Genomic DNA, 27579 nt, shown 5'->3' with positions numbered 1-27579 from the left:
TTTATAAAAACCGTTATTTGCAGAAAAAGTATTAATTTTTATGAAAAACAGTTATAACAAAAAACAGTGAAATTTCTCTAAAAAAACTTTAGAAAGGTAAAAAAAATACGCCAATTACATAAAAAAAATCCTAACTTGTATGCAGAAAATTACAAAACTTTTAATTTTTTCTCTAAACAGTAACTTTTAAAAGAATTTTCCTTTGAAAATAATTTTCACTTAAAAAATAAAAATCAAAACTAAATATGAAATCAATAGTTAACTAGCCAAGTACATAAAAACTATTTCAGTAGAAAGTTTAGTTTGTAAAGAGTTGTAATTTGAAACAATATTTGTCATAAAATCAATCTTGCAATTATAGAAATATTATAGATTCTCTGGAGAAAATTAAAATGCACTTTATCAAGAAATTATATTATTATATTCTTCCTCCAAATAAGTATTTTGTATAATATATTAAATAACGTTATTATATTGCGGATTTTATTACAAATAAGTAAATCATAAAAAACTACTTAATTCTTAGTGTAATAACGTTGATCACATTGATTACTAATTTTAAATTTAAAAGTGCCCTTAATCATAAAAGTGAAATTAATCATAAACTTTACCAGATAAGCCCGAAACGAAAAGGATGAATATTAAAGCGACATACAAATACTTGGTGTGCCCGATGTAAAATAAGAATTTGCAAGATTATTATTATCAATATATTATATCAATTTAACAATATAATATGCATTATTGTATCATTATCAATATATTAATATGACATTTAATGTGACCTGGCCACGCCAAATATTTGTATATCGCTTTAATTTTCATCCTTTTCGTTTCAGGCTTATCTGGCAAAGTTTATGAATAATTTTACAATAAGCCGATCAGTTTTGCACAGGGCACTTTTAAATTTGAAATTAGTAATCAATGTTATTACACTAAGGATTAAGTAGTTTTTATAATTTACTTATTTATAATAAAATCCGCAATATAATAGTGCTATTTAATATATTATACAAAATATTTATTTGGAGGAAAAATATAATACAATTTCTTGATAAAAATAAAATGCACTTTAATTTTCTCCAGAAAATCTATAATATTTCTATAATTGCAAGATTGATTTTATGACAAATATTATTTCAAATTACAACTCTTTACAAACTAAACTTTCTACTGAAATAGTTTTTATGTACTTGGCTAGCTAACTATTAATTTTATATTTAGTTTTGATTTTTATTTTTTAAGTGGAAATTATTTTCCAAGTAAAAATTCTTTTAAAAATTATTTTTTAGAGAAAAAATTAAAAGTTTTGTAATTTTTTGCGTTCAAGTTAAGAATTTTTTTATATACTTGGCGTATTTTTTTTTATCTTTGTAAAATTTTTTTAGAGAGATTGTAAATTTCTCAAGATTATACATAATAGAGTAATTCAGAAATTAAAATTATATTTAGTATCATAAAAATTTTACAGAGATCTGTATAAAATACAATATCCCGATCGGAATTCTCTTTTCCGATTCTCTTGTATCGCTGAAAATACATCGATGAAGTGTTATGGGCACAAAAGTATTACTGGGACTCGAAAAAAAGAAAAGCGGTGTTCTAAATCATAATACTGATACAATATTGCAGCAATACAAAATTGCAGCAATTGTTGCAATATCGCTGCGATGTTTTGTGCTGCATGGGAAGTGATTATTCTGATCTTGTATTTTTTTGTTAAATTGTGCAATCACTTGTATGGTAGATACAAATGATTTGAATTTTTAGTATCTGCTGGCAGACAGTGAATTACCTGCGGTGGACTTTTTGTATTATCGCAACAGATGGAGCCAGATTGACAGGTCGATGTTTTAGCTATGATCACATTTGGCCGTTCGCAAAAAGCTGCCATAATTATCATCAGGCAAAAGCCAGGACATGGCGGTAACTTCGGTTGAGGAGCCTTTGTGGACGGTCGAATTGTCGTCGTTGTTTCCTAAGCAAAATAGTACATTTCATACATCTTATATTGTTACGAATTTTGAAATAACTACACTATTAATATTATTAATTTTTAAAAAATAGTTTTATAAAGTAATCTTTTTATCTGTGACTTAACGTTTTATTGCACATTAAAATTAAATTTTATTTATTAAATATTAAATTTTATTACTATTTTTTGTGATGATGATTCATTAACGCAACAAACTGTCAACACGGATCCATCAGCAGGACAATCTGCATCTCCATCAATATTATCGCAAAAGAGTGCCGAAAGTACGTTCGTACACTTTCCTTTGCATGGTTTTAATGTTGGCCTCATCGTCGTCGTTATCGTCGATGGTTGTTTAGTAGTCATCATCGTCGTTGTCGTCGTTTTTATTATCATTGTAGCGATTGCAGGAACATCAGTCGATATATTTGATTTCATTGTCGTCGATGGAGATGAAACTTCGCTGAAAGCTCCGCTATCGTTTTTTTCATCATAGCGAGAAGAATTCAAGCGATCGATCACCAAGAGTTCAGGCGGTGGAGAATCCCCAAAGGCATCTCTGGACACGCAACATTTGTAACCCGACTTACACAGGGTTTCTATCATCAATACAGCATCACAATAATCTGCGATTCTCTCGGCCATACAGATACCCGAACAAGTTGTTACTGAAAATAAGTATTGTAAGTCTAATTTTTATAATATAATATTGGTAATAACAACATATTTTTTTAAGTTAAAAGTATTCTTTTTTTTATGTTTACTATACAAATTATATTTTATGGTTACAAAATTATATGATATTTTGTTTTAATACAAAGCTTAAATAACTTTTATTTCAATCTTAATGATAACTTTGGTTTGAAACGTCATGTGTTCTTAAGAAATTATGATATAAAATATGAAATTAATTTTTGATAATTCTTACATATTATGCAAATCTATTACACATTGTCCAGTGTTATCAGTATGATGAAGTCTATAATTATATAGTTTCACATGAGTTTGCAATGTTTAATACAAAACGACACTTAAACGTAAACAAAATTGTTGATGAGATTAACTTTCTATATATTAGTTTATAATTTCTATATATTAGAAATTTATTTTTGCTTACATATGAACCTCAATTTGCATTAAAAGTTGCAAGATCATGTCGAATCATACATATAATTATGGAGAGAAACGTTCTACCTCCTTATTGGTCTGCGTGTAAGAACAATTTTTACACCCTCATGTGAAGATGTAGAAAAACAGACGATAAAAAAATTGTCAGTTTATATGACAACATAATAAATATACCAAAAATATTTACTTTTGTACTACGTGCAATATTTTTATATTTTAAACTCTTAAAATTTTACGCTTGCGCGCATGCAACACTCATTGATCAGAACTGGCCTTGATTATGGATCTCGTCACATTGAAAATATTGCCTTATGAAAAACTTCGCATTTCGCAATTAAAATTATAAAATTATAAAAATTATTGCTGAATTTTTGTTTAAACATAATTATTATCATACAGAGCATATAAATGACTTTTCTAATGATAATGCAAAAAAAATATATATCATCAAATATAAGCAATAAATAAAAAAACGTTATCAAGAGACATAGTGTTTCGGATTAAATAACACATAACAACATTGAAACGGATCATGCATCAATATACGATCCTGAGAAATATTTTATGTTGTGTATGAAATTACAATAAATTTATAAAAAATTCAAATAAATATGACTAAATAATTACTGAATTTATTTTAATATAAGAAATATTCATCAGATAATATCAAAATTTTCCCTATAAAATATATTAAAATGTGATAAGAGTTCATCTACACTGATAAATGGAGGAATGAGTTTTTTTAAATTAATTATTAATTATGATTAATTATCATGATCACAGGTGGTTACGGACGGGAAAAATCGGTTAAACCGAAAAATAAAAATTTGTTTAGTCAAAAATATCGTGTGTAGGTGAGAGAGAATCATTATATGATATCATGTACATTTAAGAGAGCGTATCTTAAATTCATTTATTTATGTTTAATAAATTAAATACGTGGGCGGAGGAGAGCCGAATTCTCTTCCCTTGCATCTCTTCCCCTGAGAAAATTCTAACCCTGACCCTAATTTCAAAATTAAATTTTGAAATTAAAGTTACTTTTTTAGTGTTACAAGGGCTATTTATAAAACTCTACATGAAATTATAACTTTTCACACAAAACAAAATCCATCCTCATCGTCCGGTACTTTTAGGCGTGGAAAGTTGCAAATCCATATGGAATTTTACCAATATAGACCGTCACAAAACATCGGACAATTTTAATTTTAAAATTGAAATTAGGTTTGAATCAGGGAAGAATTTTTTCGGGATGGAGACGCAATGCAATTATATTACAATAAAGAGATATACTTTACGAAACATTTACGTACTGGATGACTTTTCATTCGTCTCATTATAATTTACCTGTAAAACGACAAGAATGTATTAATATAAGATATATGACATATAGCAACTTTGAACAGAAAGAAAATATATTATTAATAAATACATAAAAAACTTTAATTTCATTAAAAAGCCAAAAAGTAATTATTCTCGTTTTCGTAAAAAAATTTTAATTCTTAACTATTTGTCTTAACTATTTATGAGTACAATTTTTGAAATAATTAACTTGCGGTATTAGCGATCATACTTTTAACAATTTTTATCTGCAATTTTCAAATTCAATCCAATTATTTTCTAATATCAAATCTCTTAAACATACCAGCATAGGTTTTATTGAAGTGGAGGAAGTCGATGCACCAAGCATCGTGGTAGTTGTCGTGGGTGTCGTCGTAGGAATCGTATTTTTGATCGTTGTCATGGATTCAGCCGATAGTGACCCTTCATCATCGATGACGTTTTCGGAAGAACTTGTGCTGTTTATTGAGTCCTGTAGGCAACATCGCATGCTGGTCGTGGGACATTGTACGTCTTCGAGAACATCGTCGCACATTAACGTTGCTAATGCGTGTACACATACTCCCGGACAATCGGCGATTTTCGCCGTGCTCGTTAAAGAATTTAAAAATCCTGCACATACATAAGGCATATAAAATATTTAAGCATATTTTACGAAAATATTTAGACATGGTTTGCCATGTTTCAAATGCAATAAAATTAATATAAATCAATTTTTAATTTGATTTGAAATAAATATAAAGATCTAGAGTTAGTAATTAATTTATAGTAATATTAAATTAAATTAGTATAACATAATTTTGAATAAATTGATAATAAAGAGAAATCTTTCATATATATGGAAATGGGATAAATAAAAAAATTATTCTCAGAGAAAAAAAAGCAAAACAAAGATTAAGAGATTTCTATCTAAAGATTTCGATTTTTTTTTTAAACGTTGAATATGTTTGTAAGTTTTATGACACTTTTTTAGACTTATCTTGTATTCAAATAATTAATGCATTGATTTATTTTTTTTATTATAAAAGATATAGTTCATATTTAAATATATATAAACACAATTTTTATATAATTTATATATTACATATATTAAGTTATAAAAGGTAATAAAAAAATAGAAATATTTATTATAAAATTATAAAGATGCATATATAAACGAATAGAAATATATATATGAATAGAATATTTGGAAATATAACCTTTTTAAATTATGAATACCAATTAGACTAGATTTAAGCTCCAAAAAAAAGAAATAATCTTAATCGATTTAAGTATACATATGGAATATAAAAATCTATATGCCCGTTGATTGGAGTAATATTATTTCATATTTTGTGGATGAAATGAAATAAAATTATAGAAAGGCCTCATAAAAAATTAAATTAACTAATTAAATTTTATTGTTGTTAATTATAACTGTACCTATATCATTTACTGGTGCGTAGTCACATCGTCAATGAACGGTAGAAATTCCTGCATATCTAATCTTACCAGCGCGCACGAATACATTATCTTACAAAATTATTAAGAGTGACTGAACTTGATATTAACTCTCATAGAAAATAAGTTAATGATCGCCAGAAAATTTTCCTTTTCTTGAAATCTTTTTTACGTACTATGTTAAATTGAAGAGGAAATTGTTTATGTCAAATTATATATTATCAAATATTATCATATATATATATATATATATATATATATATATATATATATGATAATATTTGATAATATATAATATATAATATATTTGATAATATATTATATATATATATATATATATATATATGTTAAATATATATATATATATATATATATATATATATATATATATATATATGTTAAATATATATATATATATATATATATATATATATATATATATATATATATATACAGGGTATCCGGCATCAATCGCATCACCGTTCGTGCGCAAGTAGAGCAGATAAAACTGAAGAGAAAAGTCCTGTACCATTTTGCTATTTTTGTAATCATTTTTGAGAAATTAATTAAAAAAGGTCGACCACTTCGCGTGAGTATAAGCGCGCGGCGAGAAAGGACGGCCCAAAGACAACCCAAAAGTTTGTGGTCGCTAGGCGCGCGACAAAATTTTGGGAGATGCTCTCTACAAATGACAATAGTTATATACGAGCGATACATAACAATGGATTCTCGCGTCCTAGCAATCACACATCATGGGTTGTATCTTTTATCTTTTTTAATTAATTTCTCGAAAATTATTACAAAAATAGCAATGTGGTACAGTGGTACTTTTGTCTTCAGTTTTACCTGCTCTACCTGCACAGAACCGGTGATGCGATTGACGCCGGACGCTCTGTATATACAGGGTGTCTCATAATTCGCGGATCACCCGTTGTGTGCATATAAAGGATGTCAAAGTGAATAGAAAAGTCCTTTACCATTTTACAATTTTCCTAATAATTATTGAGATATTTATTAAAAAAGATCGGCCAATCCGCGCCTTATACAAGCGCGCGACGAGAAAAGACATCCTACTGTAATGCGATATTAGGCGAGCGGTGAAGCGATGAGAAGAGTGTTCTACACGCTTGTACCTAGCCTTCATAGAGCATCTCTCCCATCGCTTCGCCGCACGCCTTTGACATCCTTTATATGCACACCACGGGTGATCCGTAAATTATGGGACACCCTGTATATCAATTATACGAAATTATTTATTTACAAAAATATCTTAATTTTTAAATTATATTATTAATTTCTCTAAAAATATAAGAATAATCAAATATATTAAAAGTTCTTAATTTTATATACAGCATAATAAATATAATATTTATTTGTTTAATTAATTATAATGTTTATTTGTATAATAATGTGTTGTAATTGTATAAAAAGAGAGAAAATTGACCTTTTCTCACATAAAATTACTAAATTTTTCTTCTCTGATATATATAAATATTAAAAAAAAAATTAAAATAAGTTTACATTACACTATTTTTTCCTCTATTTCTAGATATTTTTTAGAATTATATTAATTTTTTTATTCTTTGATATTTACATTATTTAATTGTGTGTATGCACATGCATGTATGTATGTGCGTGTGTGTGTGTGTGTATGTCAATATAAATCTGTATTTTATAATTATGCGACTTATTACTTTTAATTTTTGTATAACTTTATTAAATCCTTAAAATTTTTAAAATGGCATTCGCAATCTGCAATATTTTTTAATATTCAATCATTTTTATTTATCAGATTAAGATAATTTTGCTGATCAAATTGCGTGAATGTGTTCGCTGCGAAATATATTAATAACTGACACTTACTTTTAAGCGCAAAAATGGCAAATGCTAATATCATGCTTTGTTATATGAGATATAGGCTCGCGTAAGAAATTCGCGTAGGTAATACCTGGTTCGTTTGGCAGTTATAACGGACCAAACAAACATAACGGTATAGTTAATGAATGGCGTGATTCGAACAGCATATAACTGTCTTTGGAGTTATACGTTTCGACTAACTCATGATTCGATTTTGGCCGACGAGCGGTTATGTACAGCTAAGCTTGTGATTATATAAATATTATGTATATAGCAATTATATAAAGCTTGCAATTATATATATAAGATTATACATATAATCGATAAATTATATGATATATAAATTATATAAAAATTGTCTTTATTTAAATATAAACTATATTTTTGTATAATAAAAAAAAACAAATCAATGCATTAGTTATGAATTGTACAAGATAAGTTTATAAAAGTATCGCAAAACTTACAAACATATCTATGATTTTTTCAAAAAAAAAATTCGAGATTTTTCAATGGAAATCTCTTAATCTTTGTTATGTTTTTTTTCTAAGAGTAATTTTTTATTTATCTTATTTATTTATGTAATATATATTGTATAAGCTTATATATATATATATATATATATATATATATATATATATATATATATATATATATATATATATATACACAGAGTGCACCCGTCGTGCGCAGATAAAACTGAGAAGAAAAGTCCTGTACTATTTTTTTTCGATAACGCTTAATAAAAGAGTTATTGAGTGAAGTCTGGCAATTCAGTGCCGACCTTTAGCTGAAGCACGTCAATGAGCCGCGCGCCTAGCATGTGTGCGTGAGCGCTCAGCTGTTACAGCGTCTCATTGACGTGCGTCTGGCTAAACATCGGCGATGATTGGCCAGACTTTGCTTAATAATAACTTTCTAATTAAGCGTTATAGGGATAGGACTTTCTCCTAGATTTATCTGCTTTGCATATGACGGGTGATGCGATTGACGCCGGACATCCTGATATATATATATATATATATATATATATATATATATATATATACAGGATGTCCGGCGTCAATCGCATCACCCGTCATATGCAAATAAAGCAGATAAAACTGAGGAGAAAAGTCCTATACCATTTTTTATAACGATGGGACACCTTATATATATATATATATATATATATATATATATATATATATAAGGTGTCCCATAATTCATGAATCACCTCTCGTGTGCATATAAAGCATGGTAAAGTGGATAGAAAAGTCTTCTACCGTTTTGCAATTTTCACAACAATTAATAAAAATTAATAAAATTAAAAAGGAAGATCAATCCTCTCCTTGTACAAGCGGGTCACGAGAAGAGACATCCTACTGTAACGTGATATTAGGCGTGCAGTAAAGTGGTGAGAGAGGTGCTCTACACGTTCGTACATAGCTTTCCTCTACGATTTTTTGGAAAGTGCCTGTTTGAAATTTATGAATTTTTCAACTGAAAAACCTTAATCACATTTTATCCCAAATGTATAACATTAATTATATAATATTAATTATATAATAATATTATAATAATATTAATTATACTATATAATAATATTAATTAAATATATAGAGTAAAGCATCTAAAACAGGCCACCCGAATAATTCCTACAGATTTGAAGATCGTGGCGCAAAGAGATGTGTGTTTACTTTCTTCTATGCCAAAGATCTCAAGTTCAAATCCAGCCCGAGCTTAAAAATATCGTAGGATTTCACGGTCGCCACCTCTCGGCAGGCAATGACAAAAACCTGCTGAGAGTATCTTGCCTGCAACGGATGGTGGATGAATTAATTCACTATCTAACGCAGCCGGTCCCAAGCCCGGGTTAAAAAAGAAGGGTTCGGGGACAAGGCCAGCAACCTATCCCCGATAAAAAGCATTTGACGGTCACAGAACCGATAATTGTGCCTCGCGAGGCGAAATGATCGGAAAAAACAGGCTCTAAGCCTATTTCAAGAGGAAGAAGAAGAAGAAGTTTTGAAGATGGCAGAAAATGTTTGAAATAAAATGTATGATAAATTGTATGATAAATTGTATGATATCGAGGGGGAAATCTTGTGGATGTAAACATTTTTTTTAGGTGGAAGTGCTTAAAAGATTTAAAAGTCATCCTCATTTTTTTTTAATGGGACCACCCTAATTTTTTTTTTATACAAATCAATTCCTTGCAATATTTGGCATAAAAAGTTATAAGAGTAAAATGGCCAAAAAGTGAATAGTTTACGAAATATTTCGTACTTTATTTTGGTATAATTTTACATAAACTGTAAATTTTTCGTAAAATATTCATGTTTTGAAATGAACTTATCATTATTTTTATGGACAAAATAATTAGAATTCCTCGCAATATTTGGCACAAAAAGTTATAAAGGTAAGATGGCCAAAAAGTGAATATTTTACGAAATATTTTATAGTTTATGTAAAATTATATCAAAATAATATGAAATATTTCGTAAACTATTCACTTTTTGGCCATCTCACCCTTATAACTTTTTGTGCTAAATATTGCGAGAAATCAATTTGTATGAAAAAATTAGGTGGAAAAACTTAGAAAAAATGAAGATGGCCTCCACCTAAAAAAAATGTTCACTTCCACAAGATTTCCCCTTCGATACCATACAACTTCTATTTCAAACATTTTCTCCCATCTCCAAAACTGTGGGAATTATTCGGGTGGCCTGTTTTCGATGCCTCATCCATTATATTATTAATTATATAATAATTTCTTAATTTTCGACCTCTAGTTTATTAAAAAGAATCTGAAATGGGTCGAAAGATTTGATATTTAATGTATAATACAGATATATAATACAGATGTATAATACATCTTGAATTTTTAATAATAATTTATTTCTACTTCAGATATCGCATCTGGAGCTCCATGGAGATATCGCATTTGGCCTTCCTTATTTATTTATTTTTATCATTCGAAACTCATTGAATATTTTGTTTTATTGTTTTATATTTATTGTGGGATTGAAAAAAATACATTAATTTATTATACATTATTAATTTAGTTTATATTAAAACCATTTTTATTTTAAATTTAAAATAATTGTGATTTATTGCATAAAATAATGCACATAATAAGAGTATATAACATATAATAATTTAGTATAATAAATTAGTAAATATTATGTAATAAATTATTAAAACTTGAAATGTAAGATTCTTATATTTAAATAATAATATACAATTGTTGCTAGAGAGTAACTGAAAAGTAACGACTCATTCCTTTTTAAGTTATTATAACTGTAACGTATTATTTTTCAGAGTCGGTAAATTGTAACTGTAACTAGTTATTTTTTCAGTAAAAGAACTGTAATCGTAATTACATACTTCTACAAAGCAATTTTCCCAATCCTGATTGTAATATATAATATATATATATATATATATATATATATATATATATATATCATATATAATATATATATATATATATATATATATATATATATATATATATATATATTTTAGGATGGAGTTCCAAAAAGGTCCTAACTCCGATGAAACTTTGTGAGAAACTTCCTTTTAGATTGAAATGAAAAGAATTTTAGCGACTTCTACAAAAATGTTATTTTTTTAAGAGAAAATAATAAAAGGTATGGTAAATATTCGGATTAACTTACACCTCACGGATCGTTTTCATTTTTACATATATTGTAGAGGATACATTCCTAAGTAACGCACTTTTAATTTTGTGGCGCTCTCTTCTGATTCCAGAGATATGCGATTTTAAAGTTTTACTGTTTTAATGCTTTTTCTGTTATAAAATAAGGAAAAATAAAGTTTGTTTATTTGTGTAAAACAGAAAAAATATCTGTTTACATTTTCATGGACGAAGTTTTTTTAAGTTTTTCTATTTTTTACACAAAGCGAGGTTCAACGTAAACCTATGTGCCTAGTTTTTTGATAGCAGAGTCCTCTCGCAGGGGGAAGCAAAACATACTGCCTCCACGCATATACTTTTTAATGCAAAATGAGGTTCAAAGTAATTACGATAACTATGGCCTCCTATTTGAACTGTCATTTCTGAAGGCATTTTTGACGAGGAATACGGGAAAAATAGTAAACAAAATTTTCGACCAATAGATTCCGAGACATGCAATTTTGAAGTTTAACAGATTTAATGCATTTTCTGTTATAAAATAAGGAAAAATAAAATTTGTTTACGTATTTGTGTAAAACAAGCGTGGAAAAAGTGTTTGTTTACATTTCCTTCATCAAAAATGCATTCAGAAATGACTCTTCAAATAGAAGACTGTAGTTATCGTAATCGTGCCTGAGGTTTCATAGTTTACAACTTTCCACTTTATACATATATTTATCAAAAAATTATATAAGACAACACGTATCGATACAAAGATTTGAATTGAACCTCAATTTGTGTGCAAAGTTGTAAACTCATATAGAATCTCACTTTGCATTAAAAGATATATGTGGAAAGGCAGTATGTTCCCCTCCCTTGTGGGGGATTCCAAATTCTATCAAAAAGCTAGACCTATGTTTGAGTTGAACCTCGTTTTGCATAGAATAGCAATTGTGATTCTGCAGCATACTAGCAATAATACAAAAAAAATTAAATATAAACAAAAAAAAACCTTGGCGGAAGTGTAGCTGACAGTGACGCAAATGTAAACAAAGAAATATAAACACACAGTAGCGAGTAAGATATAATAAAAAGTTTATACAAGTAAAAATATGAAATATATGATACTTCAAAATCTTATATCGCTAGATTCAGAAGAGAACTTCACAAAATTCAAAGCGTGTGTTAAGAATGTACCTTCTACAATATATGTAAAAATGAAAAAGATCCGTGAGGTGTAAGTTAACCCGAACATTTATAATACTTTTTATCATTTTCTCTTAAAAAAAATGATTTTTTTGTAGGAATCGCCAAAATTCATCTTAGGGACTTTTATTTTAACTTGAAAGAAAGTTTTTCACAAAGTTTTATCGAAATCGAAAGTCGTTTTCGGAATTTTATCCATATTTTATTATACATAACATTTCTCTCTCTCTTTCTCTAAATAATAAAATAATTTAATTTGTTTAATTTATATTATTATATATATAATTTATATATAATAATTCAGATATTAGATTCTATTTTCATCTTAAGTAAATAATATACGGATGCTTATTTTTTCGGACATTTACCTAGTAGAGATGGAGAATTATCAATAGTCTATCAATAATTATCGATAGTTTTAGTTATCGAAAACTACTGATGCTTTTTCTATAACTATGGAGTTTTCAATATTTTTGTTTTATGATTGCATATACTTGTTAAGACTCCATATATATGGCAAATGCTGCGATGATCAATCAGGAGCCAGGCACAGGTCGGACTTCGACAAGCATCTGGCGCTATTGTATGTGAAAAAAAGTTTTAATTGTATTGTAAAGTCATAAGCAAATCAATCAATTACAGAATCAATCGTATAATCAAGCATTTTCAAATGTAAATAAGAATGTCTGTTGATATTTATTTAAGCTATGTTTCAAAATTCACTAGCAGCAATGCTAGCATCTTATCTCCTTATTTAACATTCAACACGATGAACAATAAAAATGATAATATTGGTAATACTGCCAGTGAACATAAACCATCGTTTGAATTATAAGTGTTCTCTGTTTGATATTTTAGGTAAGAAATTATAATCGAAGATGTTAAATCTTACTAAAACTTTCTGTAAATTATCAAAAGTACATGCTATATTGTAAAGTAAGGTCCATTCTGTCTATCTGGCGGATGCGGGAGAGGAGCCGAAGTCCCTCCTTGCATCTTCCCGTGTGTTAGTGAGTGTGTGTATGCGCGCGCTTGTTTCCTGTCCATGCATGTACTTTGGTAAATTTCAAACTTTTTTAGTTAATAACTTTTTTAATAAACAACGAGCGACGATTAAATTAGAAAAAAATGTTACTTAGAATTATGTTTTTGACAACATATATCAAGGTCATTGAAATCGGTGATGTCGGCGCTAATATACATATTTACCTAGGATTTTCATGTTAATTACTGTCTTTATACTCCATTTTCTCAAAAACTATTATTTGTATGGTGAAAATGTATAGAATCTAAAATGTTTATCTCTGTGATATCTAAAACATTTATCATGATTTTCAGTATTTACTGAAATAAGCGTAAAGAACTATAATTTTTATTGGTTTTTCCTAGTTTTCATCATGAAAATCAAATAGGCGCCAAATTTTCACTATGATATTCATAATCAGCGCATCAAATAAAATACTGAGTAAAAATACTGAGTTTCAAAAAAATGAGGGATGAATATTTTCGGAACTATATCCCCTAAATAAAGTTTGTTTACGTTGTATTTGTGTAGAGCAGACGTGGAAAAGTATCTGCTTACATTTTCAGAAAAAAAGTTCCTTGGGTTTATCCATTTTCCACGCAAAGCAAAGTTCAACGCTCACCTATGTGTCTAATTTCCTGATAATGGAGCCCCCCCCGAAAGGGGGGGGGGCGGAACATACTGCCTTCACGTATATACTTTTTAATGCGAAATGAGGTTTGACATGGGTTTCCAACTTTCCATGCAAATCAAGATTTAATTCAAATCTTTATATTGATATATGCTGTCTTATATAATTTTTTGATAAATATGCATTAAGTGAAAAGTTGTAAATCTATGTGAAACCTCACCTTCTCATTAAAAAGTATATGCGTGGAGGCAGTATATTCCGTCTCACTACGGGGGGGCTCCACTATACAAGAAATTAGACAAATAGGTGTGCGTTAAATCTCGCTTTGTGTGTGAAAAAGTATAAATCCTTTAACTTTAAATATCTCAGAAAGTATAAGAGACCGCTAATTAAGTTATAAGTACAAGTTACTCAGAATCATGTACTTGATAACATATGTGAAAACTCAAGGTCATCGGCGTGATGTCATGTAAATAATTACCAAATATGTATTAAAATATGTTAATATTTATCATTTAATTTATGTTACATATCTTTTTTAGTAAACTAAATCCAAATTTCTAAATCTACAGTTTATAGGAATTATTGAAATTATTGAATTATAATGGTATCTCTGAAGAAATTGTTATTTTCATAAAAAAAGAAAATTTTAAATGATATATAACCAGTAAGTATAATAAATAAAATTAAAATAAAAAAATGGCATTGTATTTACTTTTTTATATGTATTTTTTATAAAATGATGAAAAGAATGAAATAAATTGTAACAGCGAATCAGAAAGTACAGGCAGTATTAGTTTTGCATTTAATAAGAAAAGTAAAAAAAAATATCCCTCGTACGGAAATATTTTAAGCAATCTTATGATAAAAAAATGGCTAAATGTATCATGCGGAAAAAAAATATAAAACTAGTGGTAAAATTCTACTCATCTAGCTGATCATATGAAAATATTTCATTCTTTGATTGATAAAAAAATTTGATTCTGAAGAAATCTTGATTCCAAAGACAAGTAGTTTAAGCAGTGATCCAGTTTTAGCTTGTTTAAGATCAATCATCCTGTTTTTAAAAGAGCAGTACATTATGAAAATTTATCTCGAAGGAAAAAAGAATTGAATCAAACTCTCATCATGATGATCGCAATTGATTTATAATCATTCAATATATTAAACAATGTTGAATTTAAAATCGAATTTAAAAAAATTGGTAATTATGCAGTATAGGGGAGCCAGCTCCAATTATCTTTATTTTGAAATATGTTGTCAAGGACATAATTTTGAGTAACTTTTCCTTATAAATTAATCCGCGGTCTTTTATAATTTTTGAGATATTTAATATTAAAGTTTCACAATTTTAATGTACTTTCTGTTATAAAATAAGGAAAAATAAGGTTTGTTTACGTTGTATTTGTGTAGACGTAAAAAAAGTGTTTGTTTACATTTTCGAGGACGAAACTCCTTGGATTTTTCCACTTTCCACGCGAAGCGAAGTTTAACGCAAACTTGTGTCTAATTTTTTGATAGTGGAGTTCCCCGCAGAGGGGGGAGGGCGAAACATACTGTTTCCACGCATATACTTTTTAATACGTAAATATAAAGTGAAAAGTTATAAATTCATGTGGAACCTTATTTCGCATTAAAAAGTATATGTGTGGAGGTAGTACGTTCCGCCCTACGGAGGAGAGGTTCCATAAAAAATTAGACACATAGGTTTGCGTTGAACCTCGCTTTACGTGGAAAGTTGTAAACCCATGTGGAACTTCCTTTCGCATTAAAAAATATATAGTGAAGATGTATGTTCCGCTCCTCCTATGGAGGGACTCCACTATCAAAAAATTAGACATAAGTTTGCGTTGAACCTTGCTTTGCGTGGAAAGTGGAAAACCCTAGAAGTTTTGTCTCTAGAAATGTAAATAAACTTTTTCCACGTTTGCTCTATACAAATACAATGTAAACAAACTTTATTTCTCTTTATTTTATAACAAAAAATGCATTAAAACTGTGAAACTTTGAAATCGCATATCTCGAAAATTATAAAAGACCACCGATTAATTTATAAAAAAAAGTTATTCAGAATTATGTCCTTGACAATATATGTCAAGATAAAGATAATTATAGCTGGTTCCCCTATTTTTCTAGAATTTCAATAAATTAAAACAGATATTAAATAAAATAAAATATATAGTAATAACAATAGATTCTTTAACATCGGTGGCAAATCTTACTTATCAATAATTATCATTTTAAAAATAGTGAACTGAAAATTACGATATTATCTACTAAAGCTTAAACAAAAGATTTTTCTGCTCAAAATGTAGCTAATGCTTTATTGGAAATTATATAAGAATGAAATATTAATAATAAAGTTATTTGCATCGTAACAGATAATGTCAAAAATATGATTAAAACAGATAAAATTAAAAAAAAAATATCTTTCATGTTACATGCAAGAAATATCTTTCATCTTTCATGCACACACTCTAAATTTAGTTGTGTAAGATAATTTAAATTTGGATTGTATAAAACATAAATAAATTGAGGAATAAAAAAATTGTAAGATTTATTAAAAGTAACTTGGTTGCAACAGAGATTTTTAAACAAAAGCAGAAAAATGAATTGGAAGATATCACATGCATCATGCAAACTATATAGTTCAAAAAGTTCCAATCGGTTAACTATGATACAAAGAATATTTAAAACTCTTAATCAGATTCTTTTAAGCTTAAAGAAAGCACTTATTCCATTAACAGAAGAAGAATAATGATTTTAATAGATATTGAAAATTGTTTAGATTGTTTCGAGAAGGCAATGAATAGAATATCGAGTTTGTAATATGCAGAGTATCCCTTCAAAAGTGGCTATTCCCTTCTAACTTTTAAACTAAAAGAAATAAACCGTAACAAATATATATCAAATTGAATGGTTCAAAATGAACTTTATTATGAGCATAGTGATTGCTTCCAAAAGCTATCTGTGTTAATAAAGCTGTGTTAATAAACGGAGAGATATGCATTATTTTTTTATAATAATGTAAATATTATGAATTAATAAATGGATATAGTCTGTTTGATAAGAATGTGTCTGGCAAAATTTTTATATGGAAACCGTTAGACGGGAAATTTCAACAGGAGCCAATGGGGAAGCTCTCCCCTTAAGATATTTTGTAGAGAAAACTTCAGTTGTTGTTTGATCTTTCAAAAAAGACATATTTTGCCATGAGTGCTGCATACGCACGCGATTCGAAGCCGTATTTCTCTGTACACATCCGGAAGGACCAAAAATGTCATATCGGTCACAAGCGGCTGCAAGAATATGAGAAAATCTAAGGCATTTGTAAATAAATAGGTCATTTAGAAGTAAAAAAAACATTGATGACTTATCGGAATGTGGCAGAAAACGATAAAAAAAGAGGACGAATTAATTATACGGATGTTTACAAACAATACTCGTTTATCGTTGAGGCGGACAAGCAATATAGTAAAAAAAATGTCTAAATATATCATGTGACATAAGTAAACGTTTACATGCTCATAACGTGAAATATCGAAGTACAGTGAAGAATCCTCTACTATGCGAAAAATATGAACTCAAAAAAAAAATTGCTTGGGCATATAAAAATATGGACCGCGATTGGAACAATGTAATTTTTTTTGACGAAGCTTCTTTTTGGACAGGTATTTCTATCGCTCAAACCTGGTGTATATCGATAGATTCGTTCAGCGTCAAACATCCGGTAAAAGTGCATTTGGCACTTTGCATATATTCACAAATTAGATGCTGTGAAAATGGTCAAAATTTATAAGAAGGCTTTATTACCATCTGTCCAAAAGTGGTTTATAAAAATTAAAAATGGATACTGCAAGAAGACAGTGATTCTAAACATCGCTTTTGTATCGCATGGAAACAAAAAAATAACGTTGAATTATCGGATTGGCCGTCACAATCACCGGATGCAAATCCTATTGAAAACGTTTTGGATGAAGTTTAAGCTTCGTGGAAAGAAAATTTGGAAGGTCAAGGAGTTTGTTTGACAAAATTCTGATCTGGATATCTTTACCACAAGATTATGCCATAAAATTAGTTGAAAGTATGCCTCGGAAATGCCAATTATTGATAACGAAGGCGACTGGACAAATCATTAATAATAAAGCATCATAGTTTTAATCAAGTAATATGTGTATATATGTGTAAGTAATATGTATATTTTATTCCAAGTTATTACAATAAATTTTTCATCAAATTTTGCCGGATACGCTCTTATCCGGCAAAATATATATGTATATGTATATATATATATATATATATATATATATATATATATCGTGTCACATGATATATTTAGACATTTTTTTCACTATATTGCTTGTCCGCCTCAACGATAAACGAGTATTGTTTGTAAACATCCGTATAATCTATTTGCCCTCTTTTTTTATCGTTTTCTGCCACGTTCCGATAAGTCATCAATGTTTTTTACTTCTAATATATATATATATATATATATATATATATATATATATATATATACATATATAAATACATATATAACACATTTACATATATAAATATATATATATATATATATATATATATATATATATATATACATACATATATAAATACATATACAGGGTGATCAACAAACAGGGGAAACAAGTATAATGTCCTTGAAAGGGCGTATTCCTGAATGAATTCTAAGACGATTTTTCTTTTACGAAAATTTTGTAGCTTAATTTTTGAATTATAAAAGGAAATAGTGAGCGAATTACGAGACGAGTACCGAAAGGTAGGCAGGAGCGGCGCAACTCACCATCCGATGCAGGCGCTTACGCGAGGCGCTCGCTATAGCTAATCGAGCGCTATAGCGTACTTGACCCGTAATTCACTCACTATTTTCTTTTATAATTTAAAAACTAAGCTTCAGACAAAATTTTTGTAAAGAAAAAATCATCCTAGAAATTATTCAAGAATACGATCTGTTAAGGACGAACAGTTGTTCTAAATCACCCCGCTATAGCATTTGATCAATTATTTGCTGATACGCATTCGCAGTTTGCGATCGGCCATCGGCAGCGCTAATACTGACGTAATCTGCTTGTGTCGTCGCGCGATCTACGCTCAAGTAACGTACGTTGTGTATTTAATGTGTCTCATTAAGTGATTAAGTTGATAATTGTTGGTGATTCATTTTGAATAATCGGTAATCGATTGTGATCATTATAATCGTTAATAATTGTATAATTCATCGATTAAGTGCGTGAGTGTAAAAGTGTAAAAATGTCGATACAACATCGATACAAGTATCAATAAAAAACATTTTGCGCACTACCCACGGCTGTGCAGCAATTATTTTATTTGTGAGATCAAATCTCTTTATTTGACTGAATGAACTCATAATCTCTACAAGCGTATGACTATCGTCTGAGCGTATACGACTGCACGAGACACGTTCTACCTTGACTCTTGCCTCTCTCTCATCGCTCGCTGACTCGTCTCTCTATTCTACTTGTAAAATCGTCTCTACTACATGCTACCAAAATTGTTGCACGGCCGTGGATAGCACGAGAAATGTTTTCTAGGAGATCGCGCGACGACAAAAACAGTTTATGTCGATACTAGCGCTGCCGATCGCGAATTGCGAATATCAGCACACAGCTAATCGAGCGCTATAGCGGGGTGATTTAGAACAACCGTTCATCTTAAACAGATTGTATTCCTGAATGATTTCTCAGACGATTTTTTCTTTACGAAAACTTTGTCCGAAGCTTAGTTTTTAAATCATAAAAGAAAATAGTGAGTGAATTACAAAAATAAATTGTAACAAATTCAGGTTTATTTATTTTGCATTTTGTAATATTTTAGAATATGTTTGTAATGAAATACAATCGTACAAAAAACAAAATAAATAATTTAAATAATTAAATAATTAAATAAGTAAAAAAAATCTAACATATTTATCAAATTTTAATTTAACAATTTTAACATATTTAACAAAATTAAATTGCAAAATCAACTAAATTATAACAAATGTTCAAAATGACCACCATTGCATTGAATATAATTGTGCACGTCTTAATAAATTATTTGTTGCATTGGTGATCTTTTCGGCGTTATAGTAGCTATTGCTTCAATTATTTTCTCTTCTAATTCTTCTTCTATTAATTCGCTCCTTGTACTCATGTTCCTTTATGTGACCCCATAAAAAATAATTCAAGGGTGTTAGATCAGGTAACCGTGCTAGCTAACTTATAGGACCACCGCATCCTATCCATCTGTCCGGAAATTTTTCATTTAGTGACGCATATAGCATTATGTGGTGATGCACCGTCTTGTTGACAAGTTGTTGTCTTACATCTAATAGAACATCTTCCAACAGTTCTGGTAAATCGTTATTTAAAAAATTATTATAAATGTTACCATTGAGTTTTGTAGGTATTTTAAATGGTTCAATCTGTAATTTAACATTGGAAATATTATATCATTTGTTACATAAGCTATAGTACATATAATAAACAAATCAGATATATCCATAAAAATAAAAAAAAAACATGTACAATAAAAAATAACTTACTATTAAATTATTCTGTATACCGGCCCACAGATTTATTTACTAAAACGGTGTTGATAATTTCGAATATGATATTCATGTGGATTATCATTGCTCCAAATATGGGAATTGTTCGTATTGAATGAACCTTCATGCATAAAACAAGATTCATCCATAAATAAAATTGTTTGAATGAAACCCGGTTCTTGTGCCAATAATCATGTACAAAAATTAACTCTACGTGCATAATCTTGCGGTAATAAATTGTGAACTTTTGTAAAATAATAAGCATGCATTTTGTTATCTCTTAAGATGCGTTCTACTAAGTTCTTAGAGATATTTAATCTTTGACTCATTTTATGTATATTTATAGATGAATCTTCACATATTAACAAAAACTGATGTTTCATTTTCATTCGTTCGAACATATCGTTTACGTCCGGCACCGATATTTCTGCGTGTGAATAGTACAGATCCTGTTTGTCGTTAGGTTAGATTAGGTTAACTTGATTTATCAACCGCAAAATTATGTTATTAGTTGGAGCTGTACGCTCTGGAAAACGTATTGCGTATTTTTGCGCGGCATCAGTCGCATTTTCATCGCATTCACCATAAATTATTAACATATCACAATATTCGTTAGAAGTATACTACATTTTAATCTTTTAAAGAAATATTAATTCTTAGGTTAAAGAAAAATATAACGTTTTTTAATTATTATTAACAAGAGAAAGTAAAAAAGTAACTGAAAGAAGTTAGTTTCAATTAAAAAATTCAATAGTTTTCTTTCTTATTAATATCTTTTTTGTTTATTTTAATTTACTTTGCAAATGTGGTGAAAATGCGATTGTTTCCGCGCAAGAATACACAATACGTTTTCTAATACAATCTTCTAAAAGATAACAAAATGCATGCTTATCGTTTTACAAATATTCACAATTTATCACACACAAGACTACAAAATTATGGAAAATTAATTTCTGTACATAATTATTGATACAAGAAAAATGTACAAAAATTAATTCCTCTGTTTTATTCAAATATCTGATTTGTTTATTGTATTTATTATAGCTTATGTAACGAATGATATAATATCTTGAACAATACAGATTGGTTTGTTTGAAATGCTTGTAAGACTTAATGACAACATTTATAATAACTTTTTGAATAATTTAACAAAATCGTTTTTTCTTGCGATTTTCTTCAAAACATGATAAAAACGAAAAAATCTCTAAAGAATTCTTTAGAGCTGACGCCCTTAGATTATTTTTTACGAGGTCATATAAAAGAATATATTTAAAAGCGGTAAATTAATAATCGCAAAAAATTGAAAAAAAAATTATTTAAGCAATTGCTATAATAACGCCAGAAATGATCAGCAACAAACAATTTACTGTAATTATGCAATGATGATCATTTTGAATATTTATTGTAATTAGTTGATTTACTTTACAATTAAAATTTGTTAAATATTTGATTTTTAATTACTTATTTAATTATTTTCTATTAAAACGGTTACAATTTCATTACAAATATTCCAAAATACTACAAAATGCAAAAAAATAAATGTCAAATCTTATTCTATTACAATTTATTTGTCTCGCATAGCATATCATAGTACCTTCATCGTAATGTTGATCGACTACTTTGATAGTTGAAGTCGAAACATATCGCAAATTTTTACATGAATCATTTTTGACACTTTAGTTCTCCCATTCATTATTCGTAAAGAGAATGTACTAATGTAATGCGTAGAGCAGCAAAACATATAATGACAATGCTATTGTAAATCTATACGATAATCATCGTAATATCATAAAAAACGAATATCATACGAATATCATAAAAAGGCACCCCATTTATACAGCATTTTTTTATTATTTCGCCGTGCCTGAACGCGCGAAATCTCAGCCCTCTCATTCGTAAAATATAATCGCTTCCCGTTTAAAAATTATTATAGCCTCGATATTTTTGTATTAGGATTTTCGTTTTAAAAAGAAATTCTAAGGAACCTGCCATTAAGAGGAAATCCGGTAGTTTTGGGACATCCTGTATATATATATATATATATATATATATATATATATATATATATATATATGAATATATATGATATATATATATATATATATGAATATATATGCATACATAATATGTACATATATATATATATATATATATATATATATATATATGAATATAATACATACATACATATATACATATATATATACATATATATATATGATATATGTACATATGATATGTACATATATATAATATATATATATGAATATATATATACATATATGACATATATATAGATATATGTGATATATATATGATGTATGTACATGTATGTGTGCATGTGTGTGTGTGTGTGTGTGGTGTGTAGTAGTGTGTGTGGTGTGTGTGCGTGTGTGCGTATGTAGTGTGTGCATGTGCGTGATAGGTGTGTGCGTGCATGCGTGATGTGCATAGGAGTAGATAGTCTGGAATATTGAATTTCGTCAAACAATGCATTTTAGAAAATAATGTTTCAGACAAAAGTTATAAGGCTTAAAAAGACGCATTTAATGACTATATTAATTTGACCATGATTGGCATTGCCAAAGTCAAGTCAAGGTCAACTTAAAATTTTTAAGTGGAAACTTAAGTTTTTTATTGCATATTCTTGTAACTTATCTCGAGAGCTTTTCAAAACATTACAATACAGTATTATTTTATTAAGTATTTTTCGAATTATAAGATTTCAAAATTGTAATATTTTTACATAAAATACAAAATAATCTTGTATGTTACCATGTTATAGGGTCAAATTGACCCTTAAAAATTATTCTAAGGTCAAATCAACTTTTCACCTACGTCTGTAGTTATGCATGTTTCAAAAAATTCGGATCATCCTACTTTTAGCGTATTTTATGTATATATATGTTGTCATTGAGATATTTATTCAGAATGACAAGAATTACAACATACCCAAAAATTAGCCAAATCCACCGAAAGCTTTTTTTCCATAAGAATGGTGCGGGGTCCTTTATATTATTTATAAAACATGTAGAATCGAAATTGAAATACTTTTTTGTTAAAATACTTTTTATAGTACGAACTCACGCTGTTGAATAAACCTATCAAAAACTCGATTGTTTTACGTGTTATTAAAATAATATATAATATAAAAAAAGTGATATAACTATAAAAAACTTTTTTAAAAAAAAGGTAAAAAGAAGGTGTCAAGTCATGTCCCAGATGTGAAAAACTTTTATGTAGTAATGTTATCCAAACCAAAAAAATTGTTGTACAAAATAGTTGCTTTAATTTTTTACCAAAAATAGTGATATTGAAAAATTGCGCGGCAATTAATAAAAATTTATACTACAAAATTTATTCATTACTTCTAATATATTAAAAAGATATATCTAAATTGCAGTGTCTTTTAAAATAATGAAACATATTTAAGTATACAAAAATTTTTAATTAAAGTTTGCATATATATATATATATATATATATATATATATATATATATATATGGAAACTAATTCATTATTTGTTATAATCGCATAGTAAAAACTTAAAAAAAAGAAAATATTTAGTTTCATAAACAATAAATAAATTAAATAAAATATTAAATTAGCTTATATAAATTAAGTATGAGTGAATTATTTCCTACTTTTTAAATAGAAATACAGCGGCAGTGAATCGACTATCATCCGCATAGCGCTACCACTCCTAAAAGTGGAACAGTCGCATCCTTACAGATACTATTTATAAAAGTGTGTGCCGCATATCTCCACGTTTGCGATTTTCTATTTCTTGTAACAGCTATTACTACTGCAATCACCAGATAACTTTTTTCAGTCTTATCATGTGCATTGTATACAAAAATCGTTTTGTAGAAAACATATTGAGAAACGAAATAATTTTGATACAGTTTCACGAAGCTGTAATAAAGACTTATATCTTCATCTTTATATTTATAAACATGCATTTTATCTCTGTTAAATAGTTTTTAATTATTTCTGTATGTGTGTGTGTGTGTGTGTGTGTGTGTGTGCGCGCGTGCGCGTATGTATGTGTGTGTGTGTGTGTGTGTGTGTGTTTTATTTACATATTCTAATAGCGTGCGTAAATATCTAGGCTATTTTAAGAATATGATGTTCTATATAATAAATTTTTCTGTATTTGCATTTTATTATAATCTTATCGTCAGTATTAATTTTTAAGTTACTATTATGCTATAGTATTTTTTTTAGTATTAATTTTATATTAAATATACACTATAGATAGAGAGAAAGAGAGAAAAAAAGAAAAAAATATATTAAAGCCACTAATATATTTAATGTGTATGTATATGCATATGTATATATATATATATATATATATATATATATATATATATATATTTCCATTATTTATATATATGATTTTATTACAATGTTTTTAAAAACAAAACATTAATAAAAATTATTGATTTGTAAAAATAAAATTGATTGAAGTATGTGAATTCTATCATTTTTTAATAAATTTTAAACTTTTTTTTTAGACTGAATTTGAATGACAAAACAATATTATTTCCGTATAATATTTTCTATAATTGATTACAAAAATGTTTTTTACCTGATAAGAAGGTATTAGCCAAAGAATCGTCATCTTGCCCTGCGACTGATTTGACAAGCACAACTAAAAGGATGATGCCTCTAGAAGCGGTTTTCAGCATCATCTTCAATCTGTCTCTAGTTCGTTTTACTTCTATTTCTTCAATAGGAAAAATAATAAAGAAAAAAAAAAGGAAAAAAGAAAAAGGAAGATTACTTCCAAAACACCAAACTGATGCACTATTTTGTTTGCTCGGTTTTAATCACGTGCGTATCAAATTGTCGTTCTTTACCGCGAGAGAATTTAGCGATGTTCAGAATGTTGCGTCGTACGGACCCACATTGCTTTCCTCATCTTGTTTGACAGGGACTGACTGGATAGCCGCTTGTGGGTCAGAGTATGCGGACCCCCACCTTCGTATGATAGCGACTCAAGAAGGTGTGCGTATCTGTTTTTCTCTCTTTTTCTATATGCGTGTATATGTGTCCCTGCGTATATAATGTGAGGGAAAGAGAAAGGAGCGGGAAAAAAAATACGAGGGAGAGAGATGGTCAACTGGCTTTGTGATGATAGTTGTTCAGAAGGGATAAGGTTGTTGACAGAAACGGTGTTGATTGTACTATTCATTTTTATAATGCACTGCTAAAGACGAAATTATCGTCGTTGGGATATAAAATGTCGTCTTTAAAAAATGTTCTATTTTGATAAAAAATTTTAGTTATGGACTTAAGTTTTTTTTTGTATTAGAAAAGTTTTACATTGAAATTTAATAGGGTGATTCGTGTCTGTTCTCGTCGGTATGCATTCTTTATTCCTTTCGATAACTGTGATCATCTAACATAAGTATTCTTCTTGGAACGCTTCTTACGCGCCATATACTTGTGCATAGCATAGTTTCAATTTGTGCTCATTACTTCTTCTATAATTTTTTTATTCTTCTACTTTTTTTGTACTCGAATCTCACTTTTTTCCTATTGTTCTCAGATTTAAACTTTTCTTTTTTTTCCTTCTTTTTTCTCTAGCCCTTCCGTCACTCCTTCTTTCCTTTTATGTCTACTATGCACATCATCGATAAATAAATAATATATATATATATATATATATATATATATATATACCATATACACACACATATATATATATATATACCATATACACACCCGCGTATATATACAAGCGCAGATGTATACATACTTGTACGCCTAGCGGTACTTTATCCGTAAATGTACGAGATACCGTACGATACATTTTTCTTCAGAATTGATCGCTTTTTGTACAAGCATCATCTTACAATTGCATACATATTTCTGATAGAGTTTCACGAAACTTCATAATGGTTATTAAACTAATGGATATGAAATTTATGACAAATTAATTCACTCCTCAATGTCTTAAAACACTAATTATCTGTAATAATTTTATTATATATACATATTATATATTGTACACACACACACACACACAACACACGCGCGCGCGCGCGTGTGTGTGTGTATACAAAACAAAAATATAAACAAAAATTAATCGCTTATTAAATATATACTATATATTATGAATCTATTTTATGTGATTAATATAATGCGCATAGAGAAATTTATATTCTAGTCAATGTAGTTCATCTAAGATTATTTTAAGTCATCTCAATCAAAAAATGCATATTTTTTCGATTTTTAAAAAAATGTTTTGTGAAAAAATAAAACACACATTTTTCTCTTTATCTCACAAATTCCTTTTATTTTCATCTTTGTCAATCTCGTAAAATTATTAACAATACCTTTTAATCTTATGTCATCCACATTTTGCAAGTTTTATGTTTGTAATAAAAATTTCTCTATGAATATGAGAAAAAAAGTCATATAGCAGTAACTTAATTATATATATAAATTGGAATCATATATTATATGTAATCAAATATCATAATATAATAAATAAAATACGTTTTTAGATTTGTAATTTATATACTTAATATACTTATAATAATAAAAGCACTATTTATAAAAAATATTGGTTATTGTTTTTCATATACACATTAAACATTAATTCTAATAATCATAATAAAATTTTTTATTAAGAACTTAATAAGGCTCTAAATAAATAAAAATGAATGACTAAATTTGTGAAAATCACAAATTTAAAGTTTTGCAAATCAAAAAAGAACCAACGCAAACTGCGCGTTATTAAATTATAAAAAAAATTTGCTTGGATTAATACTTGATTTA

The 27579-nt window shown here is 28.1% G+C and overlaps 1 protein-coding gene across 2 annotated transcripts in view; it reads right to left on the bottom strand.

Moving 5' to 3' along the window:
* LOC126854220 (protein masquerade) overlaps positions 1-25715 on the bottom strand; it is a 36601-nt gene extending 10886 nt beyond the window's left edge. Inside the window, exons 1-6 of one of the 2 annotated variants that reach the window (XM_050600735.1) lie at positions 25653-25715; positions 25382-25519; positions 4749-5056; positions 4417-4450; positions 2156-2643; positions 1796-1978 (exon numbers count right to left, since the gene is read on the bottom strand). In XM_050600735.1, the coding sequence (XP_050456692.1) occupies positions 1796-1978; positions 2156-2643; positions 4417-4450; positions 4749-5056; positions 25382-25484 (1116 nt within the window). In that variant the 5' untranslated portion in view covers positions 25485-25519; positions 25653-25715. Of the gene's footprint in view, positions 1-1795; positions 1979-2155; positions 2644-4416; positions 4451-4748; positions 5057-5866; positions 5958-25381; positions 25520-25652 lie in introns of those variants that run through there. The other variant, XM_050600736.1, reaches the window with a different exon arrangement.
* Positions 25716-27579: the final 1864 nt, after the last annotated feature.

The sequence above is a fragment of the Cataglyphis hispanica genome, chromosome 13 (assembly GCF_021464435.1).
Source record: "Cataglyphis hispanica isolate Lineage 1 chromosome 13, ULB_Chis1_1.0, whole genome shotgun sequence".
NCBI classification, from domain to species: domain Eukaryota; kingdom Metazoa; phylum Arthropoda; class Insecta; order Hymenoptera; family Formicidae; genus Cataglyphis; species Cataglyphis hispanica.
The sequence above is the reverse complement of the archived record's forward strand: the minus strand, read 5'-3'. Positions and strand labels throughout refer to the sequence as shown.